The sequence below is a fragment of the Mandrillus leucophaeus genome, unplaced genomic scaffold (genome assembly GCF_000951045.1).
Source record: "Mandrillus leucophaeus isolate KB7577 unplaced genomic scaffold, Mleu.le_1.0 Scaffold237, whole genome shotgun sequence".
Taxonomy (NCBI): domain Eukaryota; kingdom Metazoa; phylum Chordata; class Mammalia; order Primates; family Cercopithecidae; genus Mandrillus; species Mandrillus leucophaeus.
This window is the reverse complement of record NW_012102443.1, coordinates 1495973-1521090: the sequence shown is the minus strand read 5'-3', so window position 1 is coordinate 1521090 and position 25118 is coordinate 1495973. Positions and strand designations below refer to the sequence as shown.

Genomic DNA, 25118 nt, shown 5'->3' with positions numbered 1-25118 from the left:
AGAGTTAGGATCATGTAGCATGTCACCTTTCCAGATTGGCTTCTTTCATTTTATTTTTTTAAAAGATGAGGTCTTACTTTGTTGTCCAGGCTAGAATGCAGAGTGCAGTGACATAGTCCTAGATCACTGTAGCTTCAAACTCCTGGGCTCAAGACTCCTGAGTAGCTAGGACTACAGGCGTGTGCCACCATGCCTGGCTAATATTTTAATTTTTATATTTTTGTAGGGACAGGATCTCGTTGTGTTGCCTAGGTTGGTTTTGAACTCCTGACCTCAAGCGATCCTCCCACCTCAGCCTTCCAGAATGTTGGGATTACAGGCGTAAGCCACCATGCCTGGTGATGGCTTTTTTTCTCTTTAAACGTTTTAAATAACATCTGTCTATTTATATCTCTATATATCTCACGTATGTATGTCTCAAGTAGGGTGCTAACTATAAAAATATCATTTTAAAGATCTAAGTTGGCTGGGTGCGGTGGCTCACGCCTGTAATCCCAGCACTTTAGGAGGCCAAGGCGGGTGGATCATGAGGTCAGGAGATCAAGACCATCCTGGCTAACACAATGAGACTCTGTCTCTACTAAAAATGCAAAAAATTAGCCGGGCGTGGTGGCAGGCGCCTGTAGTCCCAGCTACTCAGGAGGCTGAGGCAGGAGAATGGCTTGAACCTGGGAGGCAGAGGTTGCACTGAGCCGAGATTGCACCACTGCACTCCAGCCTGGGCAACAGAGTGAGACTCTGTCTCAAAAACAAACAAACAAAATCTAAGTTAATTAGATAGTTATTAATTGGGGTTTTAGTGTCATTTTCCAGTAGAAAGGCAATTTAACCTTTTTATTATTTGGTGTTTTTGGATGTGAAGTTATGCTGGGCAGTGTGACTGATGGGTCGGCTGAGCTTTGTCTCAGAACTGAAACTCGTTTCCCAGCATTAGGCCTTTTGTTATCATCCAGTGTGCAAAGCTAGTTAGTTTCCCAAGGACTGTAGGTTTGCATTGATTTGAAATTCCATTAAAACCAGAATAATAAGTCTTTTACAAGTCTTTTTTCCTCCAGAGGTAAGTTAGAACTTTAAATTGTTTATTATACATAAATATACATTACACATGTATATTTAAAGACACGGGGTAGATAACATTTATGTTATTAAAAAGGAATGAGGTCGATGTTTGGGATAATTATGATGGTTTGAGTTTATTTTTGTAACGGCCTTCATGTTTTCATCTTTTTTCCCAGCAGCAAGCCCTCGCAGGGAGCCTGGTAGCAGGGGCCGGAAGCACAGTAGAGACGGACCTGTTTAAGAGGCAGCAGGCGATGCCCTCCACGGGTATGGCAGGTATGTCAGGGCACAGCTAGCGTGGCCTTTGGAATGCCCCCCTCTTCTTGGGCTGCCGAGGTACAGTTGCCATGAGTTTCTGAAGAGCAGTTGCTGAACTTGATTTCTTCCTACTTGGAAAATTAACCTCTCTTATGGTGATTATCAGCTGAACAATATTTATGTGAGTTTTTCTGTGTCTTGAGGTGAGGACTTTTTCAGTTGAGCAGGTATATTACATATTGATTTTCTGTATGCATTTGTAGGCTCTTGAGTCACCACAGTGTAGCTCAACACAAAATCATCTGCTTTCTGAAGTTGTCATATTTTTAAGCTGATTTTTTTCAAATAATAAACTTAATACATTTTTATATAAAAGACTTCAACAGTTCAGTAGAGTATAACTTAAGCCTACCTCTGGCTTGGTACCTGCCCACTCCCCAGCCACAGCAGTAACCACTGTTAATGTTTCGCATATTCTCTCTCACAGACCTTCCTCTCCATACACAAGCATTGTTACATATGTGATACTTTGAAAAAGTTCAGATGCGATCGGATTGTATGTATGTTGTTATGTCTAAGAATATTAACTGAAAAGGCCATCTCTTCAAGTCATAACCCCTCTCTTAGTGCCACGTGCTGTTTCATCATGGGGATGGTTGGTTCTTTATCAGTCAGATCCTTGTCAGTGTTCATCTGTTAGTGCCACATTTTATCTGTTACAGTGAACTGAGGATTGAACATGTAGTCTCATGTTTTTTTTTTTCCTACATGTTTATCAGTCTGTGTATCTCCTTATTTTTTGAGATAAGGTCTGGCTCGCCCAGGCCGGAGTGCAATGGCATCATCATGGCTCACTTCAGCCTCGAGCAAATCTTGTGCCTCAGCCTCCTGAGTAGCTGGGACTACAGGCGCCGCCACCACGCCTGGCTCCATGCAAGCCTTTTTGCATTTTGGCTACAGTCAGGGTCCCACTATGTTGCCCAGGCTGGTCTCGAACTCCTGGGCTCAAGTCTTCTCAGCCTCCCAAAGTGCTGAGATTGTAGGCGTGAGCCACCGCACCCGACTGTCTGTCAATATATCTAAAGGAAAAATGCCTGGAAATGAAATTGCTACATCAAAGCGCAGGTGTAGTTAGGTAATGATGGTGCTCAGTTGCCCACCAAAAGGACAGGGCCAGTTTTCACTGCCATCAACAATGGCTGGTTCTTTCACATTTTGATCGTTTTATTAGGTATAAGTCATTTAATCCTCATTGCTCTGATGGGTGAAAAAATCCTTGTTCTGATTTGGATTTCTTTAGTTTTGAGCACACTGTGCAGCCTCATTCCCTGTGTGCTGGGCGTCTGGGAGTCTGCCCCGCTGCTCGCTCTCCCCCACTGCTCGCTCTCCATGCTGCCGTCTGTGTGCTTGTGCTGCTCCTCGTGTGCTTGTGCTTTCCAAGTGCTGAGCGAGTCCAACTCTGTCCGTCGCACGCGTTGCAGTGTTGCCTCTTGGGTTGTTGCTTGTCCCTGGCCTTGTTATGAAGCTTTTTCTTATATTGGCAACATTTTAATGAGAAATTGTATTTATCAGCCTTATCTTTTATGGCTTCTGGATTTTAGTTAATGTATAGAAAGGCCTCCCTGTTCAAAGATGATAAAAACACACATGTTTTTTTCTACTACTTTTCTGGTTTTATTTTTACATCAAACTGCACCTTTTTTGAAAATTATTCTAGAGCAGTCTAAGAGGCCTCGCCTTGAAGTGGGTCACCAAGGGGTAGTTTTCCAGCACCCGGGGGCGGACGCAGGCGTTCCTCTCCAGCAGCTAATGCCGACCGCACAAGGTAAGGCCCAGCAGCAGAGCCAGCTCCCCACTCAGGAGCAGGCGGTACACTGCGGTTCCAGAAATCAGCACCAGACTCAAACTTGGGCAGTGGAGGTAGCGTGTTTGCAGTGGGGTGCCTGAAATTGAGATACTTCTCTGAGTCCCAGTCCATATCATATGCAAAGCCCCTGGAGACATGTTCTTGCCACACTAATGGGAGCCACACGTCGCTTTGTCATAGTGTCTTTCAACAATTTTTACTCCTGTGTTTTTCCTAATTGCCGCGTTGTGGGGATGGCCTGTGGTGATCTGGTGCTTGTTTTGCTTGATGCTGACTTGCAAAGGTCAAGCGCCTCTCTTTCCTTTTGTGTGTGCTCAGTTGTGGCCGACTTCTTGTGTGAGTGTGGTAGGTCTTGGATAAGCACCGGGGTGTCAGACATGTTTCCTTGTGACTCACTGGTAGAAGCTGCCACACTTGGGAATCAGTGCTCTTGGTGCTTTTCTTATTTTGCAGGAGGAATGCCCCCCACGCCGCAGGCCGCGCAGCTCACTGGACAGAGGCAGAGTCAGCAGCAGTATGACCCCTCCACGGGGCCTCCCGTGCAGAACGCCGCCAGCTTGCACACCCCACTGCCGCAGCTGCCCGGGAGACTGCCCCCAGCCGGTGTTCCCACCGCAGCCCTCTCCTCTGCGCTGCAGTTTGCACAGCAGCCGCAAGCAGTGGAGGCCCAGACACAGCTCCAAATCCCAGTGAAGACTCAGCAGCCCAATGTTCCCATCCCTGCACCCCCCAGCAGCCAACTCCCCATCCCTCCCTCGCAGCCTGCACCGCTGGCCCTCCACGTTCCCACGCCTGGGAAGGTGCAGGTGCAGCCCTCTCAGCTTTCCTCCCTGCCACAGGTATGAGAAAAGATACAGGAAAAAAAGAAAATGGACTGCCTGGGTGTTAGACAGGGTGTCACACTGTAATTTGTATATTTTCTCTTAGCAGCTTGCTCCCCCAATTTAGAACAATTAGTTAATTCAGTACTTGCACTATAGTTTTATTTGGCTCTATGATATTATCTTTATTAAAGTAATAGAGAATGGGGCCAGGTTTGGTGACTCACGCCTGTAATCCCAGCACTTTGGGAGGCTGAGGTGGGTGGATCACCTGAGCTTAGGAGTTCGAGACCAACCCGGCCAACATGGTGAAACCCTGTCTCTACTAAAAATACAAAAATTAGCCAGGTGTGGTGGCACGTGCCTGTAGTCCAAGCTACTTCAAAGGCTTAGGCAGGAGAATCACTTGAACCCGGGAGGTAAAGGTTGCAGTGAGCTGAGATCGCACCATTGTACTCCAGCCTGGGTGACAGAGTGAGACTCCATCTCAAAAAAAAAATAATAATAATAATAACAAGAGACAACTGTTATTATTGTCACTCTTAGTACCATGGGCCCCTGCTTACTCACCCACATGTTGTGTGAAGGGCATAGTGTCAGTTATCCCTTATGATCTGCCCAGCAACTCTCAGGTAGGTGGCAGCGACCCATTCTACTAGTGTGGAGACAAATATTCAGAGGTTCTGGGGCTGGCCCCAAGTTACATGGCGATGAAGTGACGAGCGGGGCTTGACCTTAGCTCCATGTGAGTGCAAAACCACGCTGCACACCACCCACCAGACGTGTTCCCTGGGTGCCTCCTTTGCTGCTTTTGGGATGCTCTATGCTCTGCAAACGTGTGTAAGGCGTTACTGATCCAGCTTGATACACGTGTGTAAGGTGTTAATGAGCCAGCTTGATACACGTGTGTAAGGCATTACTGATCCAACTTGATACATGTTTCAGGTAGTTAAAATGCCCCTCCTCCCCCACTGGTGAATTTTACCCAGTGCGGTTTTGGAATGTCCACAGTAAACTGGTTTTGGTTTCTAAGGAGTAGCGAAATGCCACAGCCTGGATGCCAGCTGTCAGCAGGGCACTGACAGGGAGGCCGGGGAGGGCTCTCAGCCCTCTTAGTTCTGTTTGATGCACGTCAGGGCGTGGGGAGCCCACTGCAGAGTCTTCCCTTTTACCCTCTTCCTCACTAACAAAGGAATTTCCTAGGTGGGCTTTGAGTTCAGGGTTTTTGTTTGTTTTGAAACAGGTTCTGGCTCTGTCACCCAGGCTGGAATGCAGTGGGACAATGTCTGCTCACTGCAGCCTCTACTTCCTGGGCTTAGATGTTCCTCCTGCCTCTGCCCCCTGAATAGCTGGGACTACAGGCACACACCACTACACCTGGCTGATTTTTGTATTGTTGCAGAGATGGGATTTCGCCATGCTGCCCAAGCTAAAAGTTCTTTTTCTTTTCTTTTTTTTTTTTAGACGGAGTTTCGCTCTTGTTACCCAGGCTGGAGTGCAATGGCCCGATCTCGGCTCACCACAACCTCCGCCTCCTGGGTTCAAGCGATTCTCCTGCCTCAGCTCCCTAGTAGCTAGGATTACAGGCATGTGCCTCCATGCCGGCTAGTTTTGTGTTTTTAGTAGAGACGAGGTTTCTCCATATTTGTTAGGCTGGTCTTGAACTCCCGACCTCAGGTGATCCGCCAGCATTGGCCTCCCAAAGTGCTGGGATTACAGGCCTGAGCCACCGCACCCGGCCTGCAGGTTCTTTATGTTTGAGATTTATGGCAAAGTCTTAAGTATATAATGATGAAATAATAGTAACGATAATAGCTATCACTTACTCATCACTTGTGAGGTGTGGTGTCAAGCACTGTGATGAGCGATTTATTGGCATTATTTATTTCCTTTATCTGACAACGTTATGATGTAGAATGTTTATTATCTCCATTTCATAGATTTAAAAAAATGGAGGCCAGAAAAGCCAGTGACTGGTGGGGCTGTGCTTGGGAGCCTTTTGTGCAAGTCTGCAGTGAACCCTAGTGCACCCACTCTGAATTCTAAGCCTATTAATTAGTAGACTGTCTTTACATAGACGACACATGTCGGGGCACTGAGCTCTTCTAGGCCTTACATTGCTTGCTTTAGGTTTTTGTGGAAATTATTCTATTTTGAACACTTCCTCACATCAAGCCACATACTGACTTAAAGCAGCTCTGTGGTTTTTCTTAGATTTAATTTACCTGCCTGTAATTACTGAAAAAATCAGCTGTGGAAAATGATTTTATTTTATCTTATCTTTTTTTTTTTGAGTCAGAGTCTCACTCTGTCCCTCAGGGTGGAGTGCAGTGGCGCGATCTTGGCTCACTGCAACCTCTGCCTCCTGGGTTCAAACACTTCTGCCTCAGCCTCCTGAATAGCTGGGACTACAGGTGTGCGCCACCATGCCCTACTAGTTTTTTTTTTTTTTTTTCCAGCAGAGAAATGATGTATTTCACAATTTAGCTCTCTAAATGACTTTATATTATCTCCTTAAGAACAACGGTACAGGAAATCATTTACTGATCATTTTACAATGCATGTAATATCTTGTGCATGCTTAGGCAACTATTTTTTTTTTTTTTTTTAACTTTTTAGTAGAGATGAGCTTTTGCCATGTTGGCCAAGCTGGTCTCAAACTGCTGATCTCAACTAATCCACCCTCCTTGACCTCCCATAATGCTGGAATTATAGGCGTGAGCCACTACACCCAGCCTGGAAAATGATTTTAAAGAAGCCTTTACAAAGTCTGTAGGAACCTGTTACTTCTAGGTTGAGCAGGATGGGCACACTTTCTCAGTCAAGGGCCAGGTAATAAATGTTCTGGCTTTGCGGACTGTTCAGTTTCTGTGGCGGAAGTGAAGACACAGCCACGCACAGACAGCACATAAGTGGATGTGGCTGTGCTCTAATAAATTTCCAAAAGCCTGTGGCCAGCCGGGGGACAGTGCTGCAGCTGTGAAGAAAAGAAACCCATGCCATGGGACAGTCACTCAGAGAGAGTGTGTTCTAGCGGTTCTTTGTCTCCCTTCAGCTTTTGAACGGGCTGAATCTTGTGTGAATCTGCACTCAGCTCATCATCCCTGCTCTCTATCCCCAGCAACAGTTCTCTGTGAATTTAATTCAGTCTGTTGTTGAGGTGGTGCGAAGAGGAGGACTTTTTTTTTTGAGACAGAGTTTTGCTCTTGTTCCCCAGGCTGGAGCGGAATGACGCGATCTCAGCTCACCACAACCTCCACCTCTTGGGTTCAAGCAATTCTCCTGCCTCAGCCTCCTGGGTAGCTGGGATTATAGGCATGCGCCACCATGCCTGGCTAATTTTGTAGTTTTAGTAGAGATGAGGGTTCTCCATGTTGGTCAGGCTGGTCTCGAACTCCTGACCTCAGGTGATCCACCCACCTCGGCTTCCAGAAGTGCTGGGATTGCAGATGTGAGTCACTGTGCCTGGCCTGAGGAGAATTTTTTAACCCTTTTAGCCCATCTGCCATGAGAGAGGCACACTGAATTTGAATGTTATGTTATGTTACGTTACGTTACGTTATGTTACGTTACGTTGTATTTTCTTGAGACAGGGTCTTGCTTTGTTGCCCAGGCTGGAGTATAGTGGCACAAACATGACTCACTGCAGCCTCAACCTCTCAGGCTCAAGCAATCCTCCCACCTCAGCCTCCCGTGTAGCTGCAACCAAAGGCGCACACCACCACACCTGGCTAATTTTTAAATTTTTTTGTAGAGATGGGGTCCTACTTCGTCGCCCAGGCTCATCTCAAACTCCTGGGCTCAAGCGATCCTCCCACTTCAGCCTCCCAAAGTGTTGGAATTACAGGCATGAGCCACTGGGCATGGCCTAAAGACAGTTCATGATGAAAACTCCTGTTTGGTTTTGTGGAAGTAGAAGGATGTATTATTTGTTTGTGGACACATTAGTGTTGGGCCGTGGATGTGATGTGATTTGTTTGCTTGCATTGTCATGGAGTGGAAGGTACTGGCAGTGTGCGTCTCTGATGCTGTGGGTGCTCTGGTATTTGGCACCGTGGGCTGCCCTGACATCTTTTCTTCACCTTGCTCCACTTGTGCTCTGCCCTTTAGACGGTGGCATCGACAAGGCTTCCTGTGGACCCTGCCCCGCCCTGCCCACGGCCTCTGCCCACCTCTTCTACCTCGTCCCTGGCACCCGTGAGTGGCTCCGGCCCAGGACCCTCACCTGCTCGGTCCTCGCCAATAAATAGACCCTCCTCAGCAACCAACAAGGCACTGTCTCCAGTCACTTCCCGGACCCCAGGGGTGGCGGCATCTGCCCCCACCAAGCCACAGAGTCCTGCTCAGAATGCCACCTCGTCCCAAGACAGTTCTCAGGATACGCTGACAGAACAGATAACGCTGGTAAGCACGCTTAAGAAAGTTGTAAAATGTACTCCAGTCGGTGAAGCACATTTAGTTTTAATTGTCAAGAATGTGATAGGGTAAAACTGAATGCCTGCTCAATTCAACATGGCTTGGGAATCAGTAGAGACAAGATGAAAACCAAGGGTTAGCCTTTTCTGTTGGAAGCAGACTCATGGAGGAAGTCTGTGTTTTTGTGATAAAACCTGCAGTCTTGGGCTGCTTTCATACGGGCAGTAGACGAGGGTGGGAGAGGTCATGTGTAGGAGTCAGGCTGAGAGGGACAAGCTTGAACGCTGGGGCCCTGCAGGCTGTGAGGTCCCTGCAGCCACTGGTCTGCAGCCCTGTCCTTGAGAGTCACTACCCAGCCCTTAGCACTTACTTTGGGTTGGATGACTAAGCATTTATTTTGTTCAACTTCATTAGGGGAATTAAAAGAATCGTGTATCAAAATAGAGTGTTATAAACCCCATGTTCCCCATTATCTGATTTTATCACAGTGATCAATATGCAGCTAGTCTCATTTCGTTTATTCCACTCCCTTCCAGATTATTTAGAAGCAAATTCCAGGCATCCTATGGTTTCCCTTGTAAGCACTTTGGTAGAAACGTAAGGTTTTAAAGTTTTAGTCTGTTTTATAGAGCTGGGGCAGGACAGTTGCTCCAGCTTCTTTTAAGGCTCCTGGAAAGGTCACACGCTCCTCGACTTCTCCTAGAACCACTTTGACCTTTGTGTTTGAGTCTTACCTTTGATATTAAACTGGGACCTTGAGCTTTCTGTCTTCCTAGTGCCTGACTGGGCCTTTTACATAATAGGGCTTCAGATTTCTGGTGTGTGAGTTGGTGGAACACACTCATCACATGCCGACCCCACCATCCCCCGTATATCACCTGCAGGAGAACCAGGTGCATCAGCGCGTCGCGGAGCTGAGGAAAGCAGGTCTGTGGTCCCAGAGGCGTCTGCCGAAGCTGCAGGAGGCCCCACGGCCCAAGGCCCACTGGGACTATCTGCTGGAGGAGATGCAGTGGATGGCCACAGACTTTGCCCAGGAGAGGAGGTGGAAGGTGGCCGCTGCGAAGAAGGTGGGTTGGAATGTGTGGAGCTGCTGTGCTGTGTGTGTTGGTGGGAGCTCGAGTTTGCGGTGCTGTAAATGGTGGGCAGGACTCCAGACCCACTTGTTTTTCTTATTTTTTTTCAGACAGAGTCTCACTCTGTTGTCCAGGCTGGAATGCCCAGCTAATTTTTGTGTTTTTTGCCACAATACCCAGACGGGTCTTGAATCCTGGGCTCAAGCGATTGCTCGCTTCAGCTTCCTGGAGTGCTGGGATTGCAGGCGTGAACCACCGTGCTGGCAGACTCACTCTGAAGACCTTGACTTGTGAAGTCTGGGAAGGAGACTTCCCTGTTGTTTGGAGAATAACTGTGCTGTATAATTAAGTCTGAGGTGGTGTCTTCAGAGCCCAGCATGCATTGTTGGAATCAAGCCTGTGCTCCCGCACTTCTGCACTGGTGTGGATTTAGCTTCCTTTTGTTGCCTGGCTTTGCCTGCCAGTTGGAGTTAGGATATCTCCAGTGCCACAGGTCCAGGCTGGTGGCTGGGGCTGTTCAGGGAGCCGAGAGGCTGAGAGTTAGAAGGCCCCTGGTGTCAGTCAAGGGGCAGCAAGGGGCTGTCCCAGGCTTTCCTGCCTGGCCGCACCACCTCCTGCTCTTCCTCCTGGGCTTCTAGTCTAGCTTTCTCTTTAGTTTCGGCTGAGAATTTATTTTCTCCTAACTGTTGCCAAAGCAGGTGCAGAGTCCTTGGAAGACTCTGGAGGCCCTACTGCTAACACTAGAAAAGTGAGAACAAGTGGTCGATTTCTAGAAACCCCAGGCTTCAGTGGGAAGCAGCTGTACTTTCACTGTGTGAACAGCCGTGGCCCTTCTTTGTCTTCCTTGTTACTGTGTCGCCGCCTCTGTTTCTTGGGCTGTAGGGTCCTTGTTCATATTTTCTGTACTCTAAGGCTGTGGCCTCGTGCTCTGTCCCCTGCCTTGTCCACTCCCTACCCTGAATTCTTCCCCTTGCTCTCTTCATGTTGGTTAGGCCGAGAAAAGCTGAGACCACAGGGTGAGAACTGTGGGGTTCTGAGGGTCAGGGGTCTCAAGTCAGATTCATAGGCATTTCAGAAAAACCCAGATTCTCCCTTAAACCAGCCTTTCCACAAAGAAGATAGTCCTGAACATGGTGGGCACCAGGCTGGACAGGGCAGGGGGCCAGACATGTGTAGATGCCAGGCTGGACATGTGGATGTCAGGCTGGATGGATGGGGGCTGGCTGATGGGCTGGAGTGGGAGCTGGTGGGGTTGGCTGAAGAGCAGTGCAGGACCTACAGGGCGCAGGCCAGGGCCATCTCGCAACAGCTGAGTGATGCACCTGCAGCCAGGCCTGCCCCTCCCTGTGCCTCCTGCCTCTCGCTGGGGTATACAGGGAGAGGCCGCAGACCAGCCCACCCTGATCAGGGCCTGTATTGACAACAGTGAGCCCTGCTGGAGGCTGAGTGGGAGCACGGCGTGTGCGCAGAGTCCGGGTGGTGGTTGAGCACATTTCCATCCCTAGAACAGGCGTGGGGGTTTACAGCCATTGTGCTCTCAGGGCTCTGGAGCTTTTCTCATCTTAATTCTCTCTACCTGTTTGAGGTTCTGTTGGTGGGTATGTGGAGTGTCTAAACTTTTAGAAAGCAGTTTGACAATTTAAAGCAAAAGCTTTAAAAATGTGAATTATCCCAGCCCAATAATTTCTGTAACTGGTGCAGCATTCATGAAATGAGATGCTGACCCATGTTTATTGCATGGAGAGATGTTAATCATCTATTAAACGGGGAAGGAAGATTATAGCACAATATGGTATTCTAGTTTTGAGAAAAATAATGTGTATTTAGTGAAAAAAATAAAAACACTTTCTAGAAAAGTCAAGCAAAATATTGATAGTGGTTTTTGCTGGTAGTCCTATTTCTCCCAATCCACCTTAAGAGCATACAAGAATGTATATGGCAGTGAATTGTATAAATTTTAGCCTGAGAAGATTTTTAAAAAGTTACATATCCTTTTTTTCCCAACATGACATAGAGTAAAACATACAATTCTTGCACTTTTGTTCACCAGCTCGTTAGAACTGTGGTGCGCCATCATGAGGAGAAGCAGCTCCGTGAAGAAAGGGGGAAGAAGGAAGAGCAGAGCAGACTGCGGCGGATAGCCGCCGCCACGGCCCGCGAGATAGAGTGCTTTTGGTCGAATATCGAACAGGCGAGTGCCGCAGTTTTCATGGGGTCCTAAGAGTCAGCCTGTCGGAGCTGGTGAGGCTGCTTCCCGAGACCAGAGCTCAGTACCTTGCTTAGGAAGCTTTCGAGCGCCAGAGCCGGCAATGTGTGCACTCTCCTGGACTGTTGCTCGTTGGCCTTTGAATGAGCTGCTCATGCCTCCGTCTGTCTTGCACGGTTGATGCACTTCAACTGTGGCCGCCCTCTGAGGTGCTTCATGCCGTGGAGGGCCTCTGGGCGTTGTTGTTTCAGGGTTAGCGTAAGTCACCATCATGGTTACTTCTAGAGCGGCCGGTTGGTCGCTCGCTTTCCTTTTTTGAAATTTTAATTCTTATCTCACCACCTTATAGAACCTGGGCAGGATGTAGTTAGTATGAAATAAATGAAAAAGCACCAAACTGACGGGGCTGGAAAACACTGTTTTTAGACTCTGCTTATGTGTGTTAGTGTTTTGTATGCAGAACGTCTGTAATTCCCATCCTTAGTAACGTCCTTATTCATTTAATCCTTTGCATTTAGGTTGTGGAAATAAAACTACAAGTAGAATTAGAAGAAAAAAGGAAGAAAGCCTTAAATTTACAGAAGGTTTCCAGGAGAGGTATGACCCTTTATAAAAAGGCTTACCACTGCTTGGGTGGTGCTTTGTTCGGATTCTTTTCTCAGCAGGCAGTCTCCTGGCACTGTGGCTTCCCACAGAGGACATCTGCTCATCAGCCAGCTGCCTGATTGTTACATTTCTCTTTGTGTGGCCATCCTAGTTTTATGCTTCAGTGCTTTTGAGATGTGCTGGTGTGAGTCAGCACCCCAAAGTTGATAAACTCTGGGACACAGAACTGGGGTTCAGTCCCTGGACAGTGAGTGAGGAGCTCCTTGAGGCATTTGCCATGCAGGAGGATCCCTGGGTGCCTGGCTGGGTGACGCCTCCATGTCGTTCTTCCTTTGATATTTCTTCAGCAGCTGCCTCCACTTGTTATGTGCCCCTCCACTTGTTATGTGCCCCTCCACTTAGGATATGTGCAGCACCAGTGGCGGCAGCATTCACTGTTTCGTTTGCCTCTGAGGATGCCCCCAGGAGGGTGGGCACTGTGTTTCCCCGTTATTGATGAGGAACCTGAGGCTGAGAGGTGGCTGCTGCTGAAAGGCATAGAGCCACAAGATAGTAAAAACCACTGCCCTGCGTGATGGGGAGGAAGAGGCAGAACTCAACGTGTCCCTTCTTTCCCTGCACGTGGGTAGAGGCAGCAGGACCCTGCCTGGAAAGCAGAGGCGCCCTCGCCAAGCATGGGGGGGTCTTGGGAATGAACTGTGCTTCTTGTCTCTCTAGGGAAAGAATTGAGACCTAAAGGATTTGATGCATTCCAGGAAAGTTCTCTGGTAAGTTTGGGGTTGTTGCTGTACTGTGTGTGAGGAGTGGAAGCCGCTCCAGTGGAGTGGGCCTTTTCATTCTCATCCAGAGGAATTTATAGGCTGTGACTATTACTCCCCTTTCTTTTTTTTTTTTGAGACGGAGTCTCTGTCGCCCAGGCTGGAGTGAAGTGGCATGATCTCAGCTCACTGCAAGCGCCGCCTCCCAGGTTCAAGCAGTTCTCCCGCCTCAGTCTCCCGAGTAGCTGGGACTACAGGCGCACACTGCCACGCCCGGCTAATTTTTTTTTTTTTTTTTTTGTATTTTTGTAGAGATGGGGTTTCACCATGTTGCCCAGGCTGGTCTCAAACTCTTGAGCTCAGGCATTCCGTCCGCCTTGGCCTCCCAAAGTGCTAGGATTACAGGCATGAGCCACTGCGCCCGGCCTATTAATCCCTTTCATTATAGACTCAGTCTACTTTGAAAATATACTGGTGCTTTATAGCCTTTGTCTCACGTGCGTTGTTAATTTGGCAGTGACAGCTGAACACAGTGAGCATTGATCATGTCCTTGCTCCCTGACTGCCCTGCCCTGACCCGACCCCAGATGGAGGCTAAGGGCGGCCCAGCAGGCTTGCCCTGGGGCTTTCCCCTGTCCCGTGGACACTTCTGTCTTGGTTTCCCATTCTGAGTGTTTGGATCTCATGCTTGTGGTTTTTCTTTCTTTCTTTCAGGATTCAGGAATATCTGGAAGAAAAAGAAAAGCTAGCATATCTTTGACTGATGACGAAGGTCTGTTCCCCCTCAGTGCCATCTTTGTTGTCTACAGCGCTGCTGATGAGATCACACAGAGCTGTGGCGACTTGGGGTTTAGTCTTGTCATCTTCAGCTGGTTGGAAAGTTCAACTTTTGTATTTATCCAGATGTCGCTCAGTGTATAGAGTACTTTTTGGTGTCTCTAGAGCACTTGGGATGTTTTCTGGAGCAACATGGTTGTATCTGCTTTTGTGAGGTTTGGAAACTTGGGTACATCTTGGAGAGTGTTGGGGCCCCATGCTTCTGTGGCACAGGGCCAAGCTTTTTCCTGTCCTCGAGAAGTGGCCCTGGTATGTCCTGTGGTAGACCCATGGTTGCCAGCCATTGGGATTTCAGGAGAAACTCATGTGAATTTTGGATGTTGGCACCTCGTTCAGATGAGAACAGATACCTGAGCACTGGGTGTGTGAGCTGGGGACAGCCCCGGCCACGACCTATTTCCAAACCCGTGTGGATTGAGTACAGAAGTCCTCAGGCCTAGAATGGATTTTTGGAGACAGAGTGGAGAGCAGGAGTAGAGAGGCTGGAGGAACTTCCTTGGGTGTTTGTGTGGCGGTTCCTGTCAGGTGCCAGGTGACGCCTGCAGTTTCTCCTTCGGCTCTTTGATCAGTATCAGTGTGGGTTTATTGGCTTGATTTGGTGAAGTGTGTTAACTTTTCCAAATTTTTGAAGATTGGTCTTTGGTATGTATTGATTTTTATTTGGAAGTCAATAGGGAGTTTGACCAGATTGTTGGCATGAAACTGGCGGGATTCAGGTCTGCTGCATATGACAGAAACGAAACAGCAATGTGGCAGATGAGTGAGGAGCCTGCGGGCACATGGCCCAGCACTGGCACGGCATTGTGGTGGCATTGTCAGGCCCCTGCCAAGCGATTCTCTTGCCTCAGCCTCTGGAGTAGCTGAGACTACAGGCACGGATCACTATGCAGCTAATTTTTGTATTTTTAGTAGAGACAGAGTTTCACCATGTTGGCCAGGCTGGTCTCAAACTCCTGACCTCAGGCGATCCACCTGCCTCAGCCTCCCAAAGTACTGGGATTAAAGGTGTCAGCCACCACACCTGGCCTGGTGCTGAATTCTAGATAATACCATCCTGCACTGGGGATGGATTGAACCCTGGCCTTTCAGACAACAAGAGAAGCACAACAGAGTACCGTAGGTTTGTGTCTTTCTTGTTACCTGGAAAAGGATTAGGTCATTTCTTCATGAGGAACACCTTTTCTCTGGCCTGTACTCTGGTACCTGCGGTTGGCTTTATGTAGATTGACATCTCCACTTTCCTTATTTTCTCACATTCTCAGGAGCACATTTGTGTACAGTCATGTGTTTCTTAACAATGGGTATATATTCTGAGAGATGCATTGCTGGGCAATTTTGTTGTTACGTGAACGTACAGAATACTCACTGAAACCTAGATGGTGCAGCCTGTGCCGCCGGCTACAAACCTACACACACGTGACTCTCCTGAATACTGTGGGTAATTGGAATATAGTGGTATTTGTGCATCTAAACATATCTTGACATAGGTAAGCTAACATAAAGATACAGTGTTACAGTCTTACAGGGTCCCATTGCATATGCGGTCCGTTGTTGGCAGAAACGTCATTATGTGGTGCTCAACTGTATTGAAACAGACCTTTATTTGGCTTCTATTTAATGCCTAAAGATGTCTTAGGATAACTCAGAGAAGGCCAAATTAACCGCCCGAGGTCTTCTTCACTTTTCTTTTCCAAAGCTCTCCACTCTGGAAACCAAGTGATCAGAAGGCAGAAGGAATGGCAGAAGGCGTTTCCAAGAAGAGGAGATGGCCAGGCCTGTCGTGAGCCGCCAGGGTGTCGAGTACAGTCAGAAAAGGCAGCACCCGGAGGCCCAGTGACTTGTGTGGTTGGGGTCAGGTGCCTAGGCCTTCTTGGTGGGCAGTGGGGGTCTTGTAGTGAAGAAATGAGGAGTTTTGATGGTGGGAAGGGAGAGATGTTATGTTAGATTGTGAGAAGAAAAGTTAAGAGCCAGCTGAGAGGAGAGAGGGTGCAGGCCCCCAGTTGGGGAGAGGATCCGTGGACAGAGGGAGTTTGGCTGTGGGGTTGCTGGTTGCTGCTCTTTTCTCTGCCAGGAGCCAAGATCTCTATGGTGAGTGAGGTGTGAGGTTCAGGGCTGGAGGGCTGAAGAGAGCGGAGCGGGCTTGAGCTGGTGATTGTGGAGGACAGGAGAGCCAAGGATAGTGTCAGGCTGATGTGGCTGGGCCTCATGAGATGGGCGATGGCGATGATGAGTTCACAGTGATCCCGGATGGCATGCTTGTGGGCTTTCCACAGTGGGGCTCTGCAGGAAGGTAGGAGGGTTGACAGCATTCCATATGTTGGCCTGAAGAAGGTCTGCCATGTGTGGAAAAACCAGGGCTGTCATTCACAGCCTGAAATGGAAGGGGAAATACGCTTCCAGTTTCCTGCTCATTAATTAAATGATCATTTCCAAATTTAACCTGAGAAGTTTAAAAGCTCAGTTTCAATTTCTTTAATAGCTATGCAAAATAATTTCGAAGCCTTATGGTGTATAATGAGTAACAGCCATGCAAGTGGTGTTGCCTCTCAGTGACGCTCGCTGATAACCATTTTAGTGGACGACGAAGAGGAAACAATTGAAGAGGAGGAAGCAAACGAAGGCGTTGTGGACCACCAAACAGAACTTTCTAATTTAGCCAAGGAAGGTAGGCTGTTGCTACCTTATTAAACATTCAGTAGGTGCAGAGAAACATTTAAAACGTGTGAGATGTGAATAATAATACGTTGAGGCAGCAGTGCCTGTTTTATGGAAAACAGTCCCTGGGTGCCTCCTGCTGTCTCTCTCCTGACCTGGAGATCCTGGCCCTCCGGGGTTGTGTGTAGGACTCTGCCCTGACTGTTTTTTTTCCCTGCCACCTGCAGGTGTCTCCCTGAATGTACTGTTGGTCTTGCATGTGTGAGAGCTTCGTATGAACGAATCCCACCACAGCCTGACGGGCTTGCTGTCTCTACTCAGCCTGTGTGTCCTGAGTTCAGCCGCAGTGTTATGTGTTGCTGTCAGTGCATTCATTGTCTTTGCCAGGCAGTATTTTTATTGTAAATATGTCACTGACTATGTTTTGTGCTGTTGGTGGCCATTCACCTGGTTCCCTGTGTTTGCTGTGAGCATTCTCCTGTTCCCCAGGCACGTGTGCATGAGTGGCTTGCCTGTGATCAGGGGCAGGAGAGTAACTGTTGTTTAGAGTGGGTGTGCCAGACTCCACATCTCAGGAAGGAACTCTTTTTTAAAAAATGAATTACATAGATTTAATTTTATTGCTATTCTTTCATTGCTGTCACACATCTCAGGAACTCTTGGTATTGTCTGCCACTCTGGGGATAAAAAGTGGTATCTCCTTGTGGTTTTCAGTTGCACTTCTCTAATAACTGATGAAGTGAAGCATCTTTTCATGTTTCTTCCTTTGTTCATTTTGGCTCAGTTTGGTGTTTTCTTTCCGTATTGACTTGTTGGTGATGGTCTTTATATATATTCTGGACATGAATTCTTGCTCAGTTCTGTGTTGCAGTGATATTTTCCCAGTTAGTGGTGTGTCTTTTCACTCTTTGCAGTACCTTTTGGTGAAAGGTGTTCTTAATTTCAGCATACATAAAGTCCTCATTTCATGTTGTCAATGAGTTCCTGGAAACTGCAACTTGAAGTGAAATGGCGTTACATTAATGTTGTTTTATTATAGCCATGAGGAAAAAACATTGGTTTGTTATGCAGTTGACCATTGAGCAATGTGGGGATTAAGAGTGCCAGCCCGCCCCCGCCACCTGCACTGTTGAAAATTTGCATATAGCTGTTGACTCCTCCGAAACGTACTAACAGCTGACTGTTGACTGGAAGCCTTATCAATAATATGAAACAGTGGATGAACACTTATTTTATGTGGTTTTTTTCTTTTTCTTTTCTTTTTTTTTTTTTTTTGAGACACAGTCTCACTCTGACACCCAGGCTGGAGTGAGTGGCGGACCGCAGCTCACTGCAGCCTTGACTTGGACTCAGATGATCCTTCCACCTCAGCTCCCGAGTAGCTGGGACTACAGGTGCACGCTACCATGCCCACCTGATTTTTGTGTTTTTTGTAGATACGGGATTTCACCGTGTTGCTCAGGCTAGTCCCAAACTCCTGAGCTCAAGTGAGCCTCCAATCTTGGCTTCACAAAGTGCTGGGTTTACAGGTGTGACCCATTGTGCCTGGCCTATTTTATATGTTATGTATATTTAACATTATGTACTGTATTCTTACAACAAAATAAGCTAGAGAAAAGAAACTGTTGTTAAAAAATAAAGAAGAGAAAATACATTTACTGTGAAGTGGAAGTGGATGATTATAAAGGTCTTCATCCTCGTCACCTTCACGTTGCGTAGGATAAGAAGGTAGTGGGGTAGGGGGAAGGGGAGGGGTTGGTCCTGCTGTGGATAGAGGACCCTCACAGTTCCAGCCCAGGCTGTCCACCGATCAGCTATACATCATTTTGCTCAAAGTTACAATTTCCAAGAACCAACCTATTGATGATGTTTAGTGAGGACTTACTGTAGTTGAATTTGTCAGTCTTGTTCACAAGGATATATCATCTAGAATTTTTCTGCTTTACTCTTACATTGTGAAATGAGTGCAGTTTCCCTTTTTTCCCCCAAATGTATGTTTGGAAAGTCATATTGAAAAGCCAGTCTTTTCCCCACTGATCTTCAATGCCAGCTCAGACATAAAACAAGTTTCCTTTTATGCACGGCTCTTTCTGGGATCTTTATTCTTTTATTGGAAAACTTGTGCCAGTCTGTACTGATGCCACACTGTCTTTCTTACTGTAGCTTTATAATGGTTCTCGATGTCTGGTCAGGTAGGTTCTCTGCCTTGCTCTGCGTTGGGAGGATCTTGTCTGTTTGGCGACTATTTCAGATCCGTGCTAGAAGCAGCTCATCAAGCTTCACAGAAAAACCTATTGGGAATTTTGATTAGAATTTAATTGTATTAATGGATGCTTTGTGAGAATTGCCATCTTTATGAAGTTCAGCCTTTCCAGTCTATGGTGAAAATATAGTTCTCCATTCAGCTAGGTCTTCCTAAATAGCTTTCCGTGAAATTTGATGATTGTGTCTCTTTTGTTAAATTTAATTCTAGGTACTATATATTTTTAAAAGTTGTGCCAAGTGGTATATTTTCTAAAATTATATTTTAAATATATTGCTGATACGTGTCAGTGCAGTCGATTTTGTTTCTCTTATACTCAGCAACTTTTCTTTTTTTTTTTTTTGAGACGGAGTCTCGCTCTGTCGCCCAGGCCGGATCTCAGCTCACTGCAAGCTCCGCCTCCTGGGTTTACGCCATTCTCCTGCCTCAGCCTCCCGAATAGCTGGGACTACAGGCGCCCGCCACCGCACCCAGCTAGTTTTTTGTATTTTTTAGTAGAGGCAGGGTTTCACTGTGTTAGCCAGGATGGTCTCAATCTCCTGACCTCGCGATCTGCCCGTCTCGGCCTCCCAAAGTGCTGGGATTACAGGCTTGAGCCACCGCACCCAGCCAACTTTTCTGAACTCTGTTCATTAATTCTTTGCATACAGTCTTGTATGCAAAGTCTTTGTATACTTCTCTGAAGAAAGAGTTTTTCCTTTATAATCCTTATTCCTTTTATACTACCTTTTCTTGCCGTTTTGTGCTTGGTGGGACTTTCAGTACAGTGTTGAGTTCATGCTAGTGGTGGACAACTTTGGCTTTTTCTTGCTTTGAAGGGGAACACTTTCGGTAGAAAGGCAGAGTGTTAGAGTGTTGAGTCATAATTGCATGGTTCAAACCTAATGTTTGTTGCCTACTGACCCCATGGCCTCGGTCAGGTTGTCTAAGCTCTCCGTGGTGTTTTTCTCAGTTGTAAATGGGATAACCAGGGTTGTTCTGAGGATCTACAGTGTGTGGAAGCCTTGGCCTGACGTGTCCTATGGAGTGCTCTTCACTGCTGCTCTCAGGATGACTGTGATGATATGTTTAGTGTTTCCAGAATGGACATGGTGTATAGAGTTTTTGTAAATATTTTTATAAGATTAATGAAGTTCGTATCTACTCTTCAGTGTTTCTGTTGTAGATGGGTATTGCATGCTTTGTTTGTTTTTTTTGACAGAGTCTTGCTTTGTCGCCTAGGCTGGAGTGCAGTGGCGTGATCTCAGCTCACTGCAACCTCCGCCTCCTGGGTTCAAGCAATTCTCCTGCCTCAGCCTCCTCAGTAGCTGGGATTATAGGCACCTGTCACCACACCTGGCTATTTTTTAATATTTGTAGTAGAGACAGGGTTTTGCCATGTTGCCCAGGCTGGTCTCCAACTCCTCACCTCAGGTGATCTGTCCACCTGAGCCTCCCAAAGTGCTGGGGTTACAGGTGTGAGCCACCGCGCCTGGCCCTTGTGCATTAAATTGAGGAATATGACTTTTTCTTTTCTTCATAGTCAATTTTGATAGTCACATTTTCTAAGAATTTCTTTATTTCATCTAAATTTTAAAATTTATTGGCATACATTGTCAATAACTTCTCCTTACAGTGTTTCCGATCTTGGCTACGTTTGTACATATGTCCCTTCTTTCCCCTAATACTGTGTATTTAAGCCTCTCTGTTTTCTTGATAGTCTTGTCAAAAGTTTGTCAGTTTCTTTTTTTTTTTTTTACCTGACGCCTGTGTATTGTTTTCTGTTTTGTTTCTGCCCTTAGTATTTCTTTTTTAAAAACATCTTTTTCTGAGTTTTTAACTTGGATGACTAACTTACTAATTTTCATTAGCTCATTAATATAAACATTTAAGGGTCTGAATTTTTCTGTAATACTGCTTTAGCTGAATATCATGCTTATTATTCAGTTTTAAATATTTTCTGATTTCCCCTATATATATATATTTTTTATTGACTTGTGAGTTATTTAGAAGGATGTTTCTTAATTTCCAAATAATACAGGGTTTTCAATATATATTTTTACTATTATTCTACATTAATTGCATTTTGATCAGACAGTGGATTTATGGGATTTTTACTGATCTGGATTTTGTTGAGGTGGGTTTTGAATGGACCAGTTTATAAACATTCCATACATGCTTTAAAACAACATGAATTCATCAGGTTATGGTACCCTTTTCTCTCTGAGTCCACCAGGTAGAACTTGTTGATTGCATTATCCGATTCGTCTTATCCTTACTGATTTTTGTCTTCTTGCTCTATCAATTACTGAGAGAAGTATGTTAAAATTTTCCATTATGATAATGAGTACCTGTTTCTCCTTAAGTTTCTGTCAAGTTTTCATTGTATGTATTTTGAGGCTGTGTTAGTATGTGCATATATAGATTTAGGATTGTTATCCTGTTACTTCATTTTTACTTGGTTCTAGATAATGTTATCACATCTGTTTTCTATTTGATGAGTTCTCTTTTAGGCTCTTCCTAGTCTTTCGTTAACCCATTGATTAAGTGTTAAATTCCAGTTACCAGTTTGTTTTAAGACATTCCCAATGGTTTTTAAGAAAACCTACATGAAATTTTAAAATTATCTCTTGCTGTGCATTCACACTTTCAGTCTTCTCTTTTATTTCTTCAGATATAAAATTTTATAATCTGTGCCTGATAATTGCATGGGTGACATTTTTGCAGGTCTGATTCTGCTGTCGTTTATGAATCCTGGTTTCTGCTGATGGTACATTGCTTCCTAGTGTACTTTGTGATTTTTGACAATTTATTGGAAGTTTATTGTGGCAGTTATTTTAGGCCTGACACTGAGGGAGTTTCCTCTAGAGGGAGTTTCTGTTAACTTCTAATCTGTGTTCTTTTATAAAGCATGTCTCTTGTAAACAGCTTGTAGTTGGTCTTCTCTGCCCTCCAGTTTATTCTAACATCCCTGTGTCTCTAAATTGGAGTGTTTAGTACATTTGTATTAAATTTAAGCCTGTTCTATTAATAATTGGGCCTAGATCTATCATAATTTAAAAATTTATTTTGTGTTTTCTCACCTGTTCTTTAGTCATCTCTTTCTGGTTAAAGCATCAGTCAAGTATTTAGTTACTTCATTTCCTCTTCTCTGTTAGCTTTCTGTGTTCTTGTTGCGGTGGCTATCTGATCGTGGTGTGCGTTCTTGACTTACTAGATTACCTGTTAAATCAGCGCTGTATACTGTATACTCTCTCTGGGGCAGAGTTTGGGAGCAGCCTTGCTGGGTGGTTGTGGCGTAGGTCTCCTGTGAAGATGGTTTTCAGAAGGCTTGATGTGGCAGGCTGGAGGATGCCATTCCGGGCTGGTTCATTCTGCCAGCTGATGGGCTCTGTTGCATGCTGAGGGCAGGTTTAGTGTCCTCCTGACTTGGGGCTGGTGTCTCAGGGCAAGTGTCCGTGTGGGAGCAGGATAGACACTGTAGTATCTTTTATAACTGAGTCTTGGAGTCACGTGCTGTCTTTCTCCCAGATGGTGGTCACATTGGTCAGGCCAGGTCAGTGTGGGAGAGGCCAGGAGTAAACTACAGGAGGTGGGTTCTCAGGCATCCCGTTGTCTTCATGGTGTCGAGCTGAATCCATGAACAGAGCCTCTCGTCAGGTCAAGGCTTCTTTCATGGTCTTCAGGAGCTTGTGAGAGCTTTCTTCACAGAGATGTGGTGCATTTTTGAAAGTTTAATTCTAAGTATATTTAGCTCTTCATATCCATGATTTCAGATCCATGAATTTGATCAACTACAGATAAAAAATATTTACCAAAAACAAAAAAGCAAAACAGTAAAAAGTAATAATACAGCTGGGTGTGGTCGCTCACACCTGTAATCCTGGCTACTTGGGAGACTGAGGCAGGATGATCACTTGAGCCCAGGAGTTCAAGTTCAGCCTGGGCAACATAGTAAGACCCCATTTCTAAAACAAACAAACAAACAAAAACAAACCAAACAGCCAACCAGAAAAATCCCCAAACCAAATAAGCCAAAATAACAGCACAACAATTACAAAAAAGATCCAAAAAAAATAGTGTAACAACTATTTACATAGCATTCACATTGTATTGGGTATTATAAGTAACCTAGAGATGATTTAAAATATATGAGAGGATGTGTATAGGTTACGTGCAAATATACATTACTTTATATGAGGGACTTGAGCATCCTTGGATTGTGGTATCCGAGAGGGTCCTTGGAACCAACTCCTCAAGGATTCTGAGGGACAACTGTATTTAATTTTCTGTCTAAATGGGTTTTTTTTCCTTCTATTGCATTTTTCTAACTCATTTATCTATGTGGAGGCTGATTTCTGTGTATTGTTTGTTCTGAGACACCTTACAGAATTCTCTTGTTATTGGAAGTTTCCAGTTGTTTGGCTTGTTTTTCCTACTTATATATAGCGTCATATGCTGTAGTGGTGCAGCCCAGCATTTTGCTCTGGAAGCATCAGACAGACAGGAAAGGTGAAGAACCTTGTTAGGAACACCATGGACACACCACCTGGATTCCACAGCCAACACTTAATACTTTCACTGGGCTCCATTACGTCTATGTCCATCAAGCCAGTGTGGCGAATGTTTAACATCCTGAGCAAATGAATTCAAAGGGTGTTTTGCTAGTCCCAAATGGGCAGTGCCTTTAATGTGGTCCTTGTAGGGGACTTGTCCATGGCATTTGTTGTTTTGACTCAACAGTCTTTATTTGACATAAAATATAGATGCAGACAAGCTCACATATCACGAGTACGCAGCCCAACTAAAGTGTTTTCCCCTGTTAGATCTACCACTGTGTGAACATTCTTTGAACAGAAATCTGGGTTCACATTTCTCATTCCTCTGGATAGACTCACTAAAGGGGGAAACAATGGGGTTGAGGGCATTGGATTCCAAAGCCCTTCAGCTTTCCGTGTTGATTTCCAGAAAAATCCAGCCAGTTTACGCCATTATCAGCAGCAAGTGAGAGTACCTAATTCATAACAGTTTCTCAGTGTTATGATTTTAAGGTGGTTGATAATTCTATACTAAACAAATTGTGCACTGATTTCCAGGGATGATCAATTAAAAAGTATTTCATTGCCCTTTATACTTTTGTGTATGTAACAGCTTCATATCCTTTGCCCATTGTGATTGGGGATTTAATGTGTGGTATTTTTTTTAAGCAATTAGGGTGAGTGTTTTTTTAAAAAAGCCTAACTATGTTTTATCATACTTTTTAACATTTTTGCTTTTTATTTTTTACTTTGATGTTTTATATTTTTATATATCATCTTCATCAGTTATTTCCTATCAGTGGTGTTCATTTTTTACATTTTTATTTATTCGTCTATACTGTTACTGTTCAGTTAGATTATTTCAGGTATTTTAAATCTTTTGTGAATACAGTTGAGTTTCTTTCAAAGATTCTCATCTTTATAGAGAAAATATTTTATACATTTTTAAATTTGCATAAATTTCAGGGGTGCAAGTTCAGTGCTGTTCCCTGGCTGTACTGTGTTGTGGTGAAGTCTGGGTCTCTGGTATGTCATGACCCAAACGTGTGTTGCGCCTACTGAGTAATTTCTCATGATTCCCCTTGCACGCCCCAGCAAAATAGTTTACACCTTTTATCAGTAATGGGCAACCATTTTAGTTTTTAGAAAAAACAAGTGTGCTTTTAGACATTGTAATCTTTTTCCAAGGAGTGATCTAAAGCCGGAAAAAGGAATACATGTGAGAGGAAGCCCCTTGCCCTTCTTACTGTGGTTTTCCTGGCCGCTGCTCCTTCCCAATTCAAATGACAGTTGTTATAAAGTAACAGCCCTTGTGCCCTCAACCCTCTGCAGCTGAGCTGCCCCTCCTGGACCTGATGAAGCTGTACGAAGGCGCCTTCCTGCCGAGTTCTCAGTGGCCCCGGCCGAAGCCTGATGGGGAGGACACAAGTGGAGAGGAAGGTGCGCTACCAGCCTTTGGAAGAATTCAGGGTTAAAAGCAGAAGCCGGAATACTTACAGACAAAGACTTCGAATAAGATTTAGAAAATTTCTTTTAGTTTGATAAAATAAAAAATTAGAAATATTTAATAAGTATCTTTATGTTGAATAGAATTTTGTTACATTCTGTGCTTTTATTAACCTGGCACAGCTATTGGGACACTTGATCATGTTGTGAAGGGTGTAAAATATTTTTCTCTAGATTTATAAACATCATTGTTTTATGGACCTAGATAGTATGTTTATTCAGGCTGTGCTGTGTTTGTGTAACACATCAGTTTTGAGTAGTTTATTTTACTTA

The 25118-nt window shown here is 45.3% G+C and overlaps 1 protein-coding gene across 1 annotated transcript in view; it reads left to right on the top strand.

The window, feature by feature from the left end:
* LOC105541287 (E1A-binding protein p400) overlaps positions 1-25118 on the top strand; it is a 144403-nt gene that overhangs the window by 20918 nt on the left and 98367 nt on the right. The window contains exons 2-12 of the mRNA XM_011982233.1: positions 1236-1335; positions 3035-3142; positions 3638-4023; positions 8116-8409; positions 9306-9491; positions 11548-11688; positions 12222-12300; positions 13027-13076; positions 13782-13839; positions 16480-16569; positions 24672-24779. Of these exons, the coding sequence (XP_011837623.1) occupies positions 1236-1335; positions 3035-3142; positions 3638-4023; positions 8116-8409; positions 9306-9491; positions 11548-11688; positions 12222-12300; positions 13027-13076; positions 13782-13839; positions 16480-16569; positions 24672-24779 (1600 nt within the window). The remainder of the gene's footprint in view (positions 1-1235; positions 1336-3034; positions 3143-3637; positions 4024-8115; positions 8410-9305; positions 9492-11547; positions 11689-12221; positions 12301-13026; positions 13077-13781; positions 13840-16479; positions 16570-24671; positions 24780-25118) is intronic.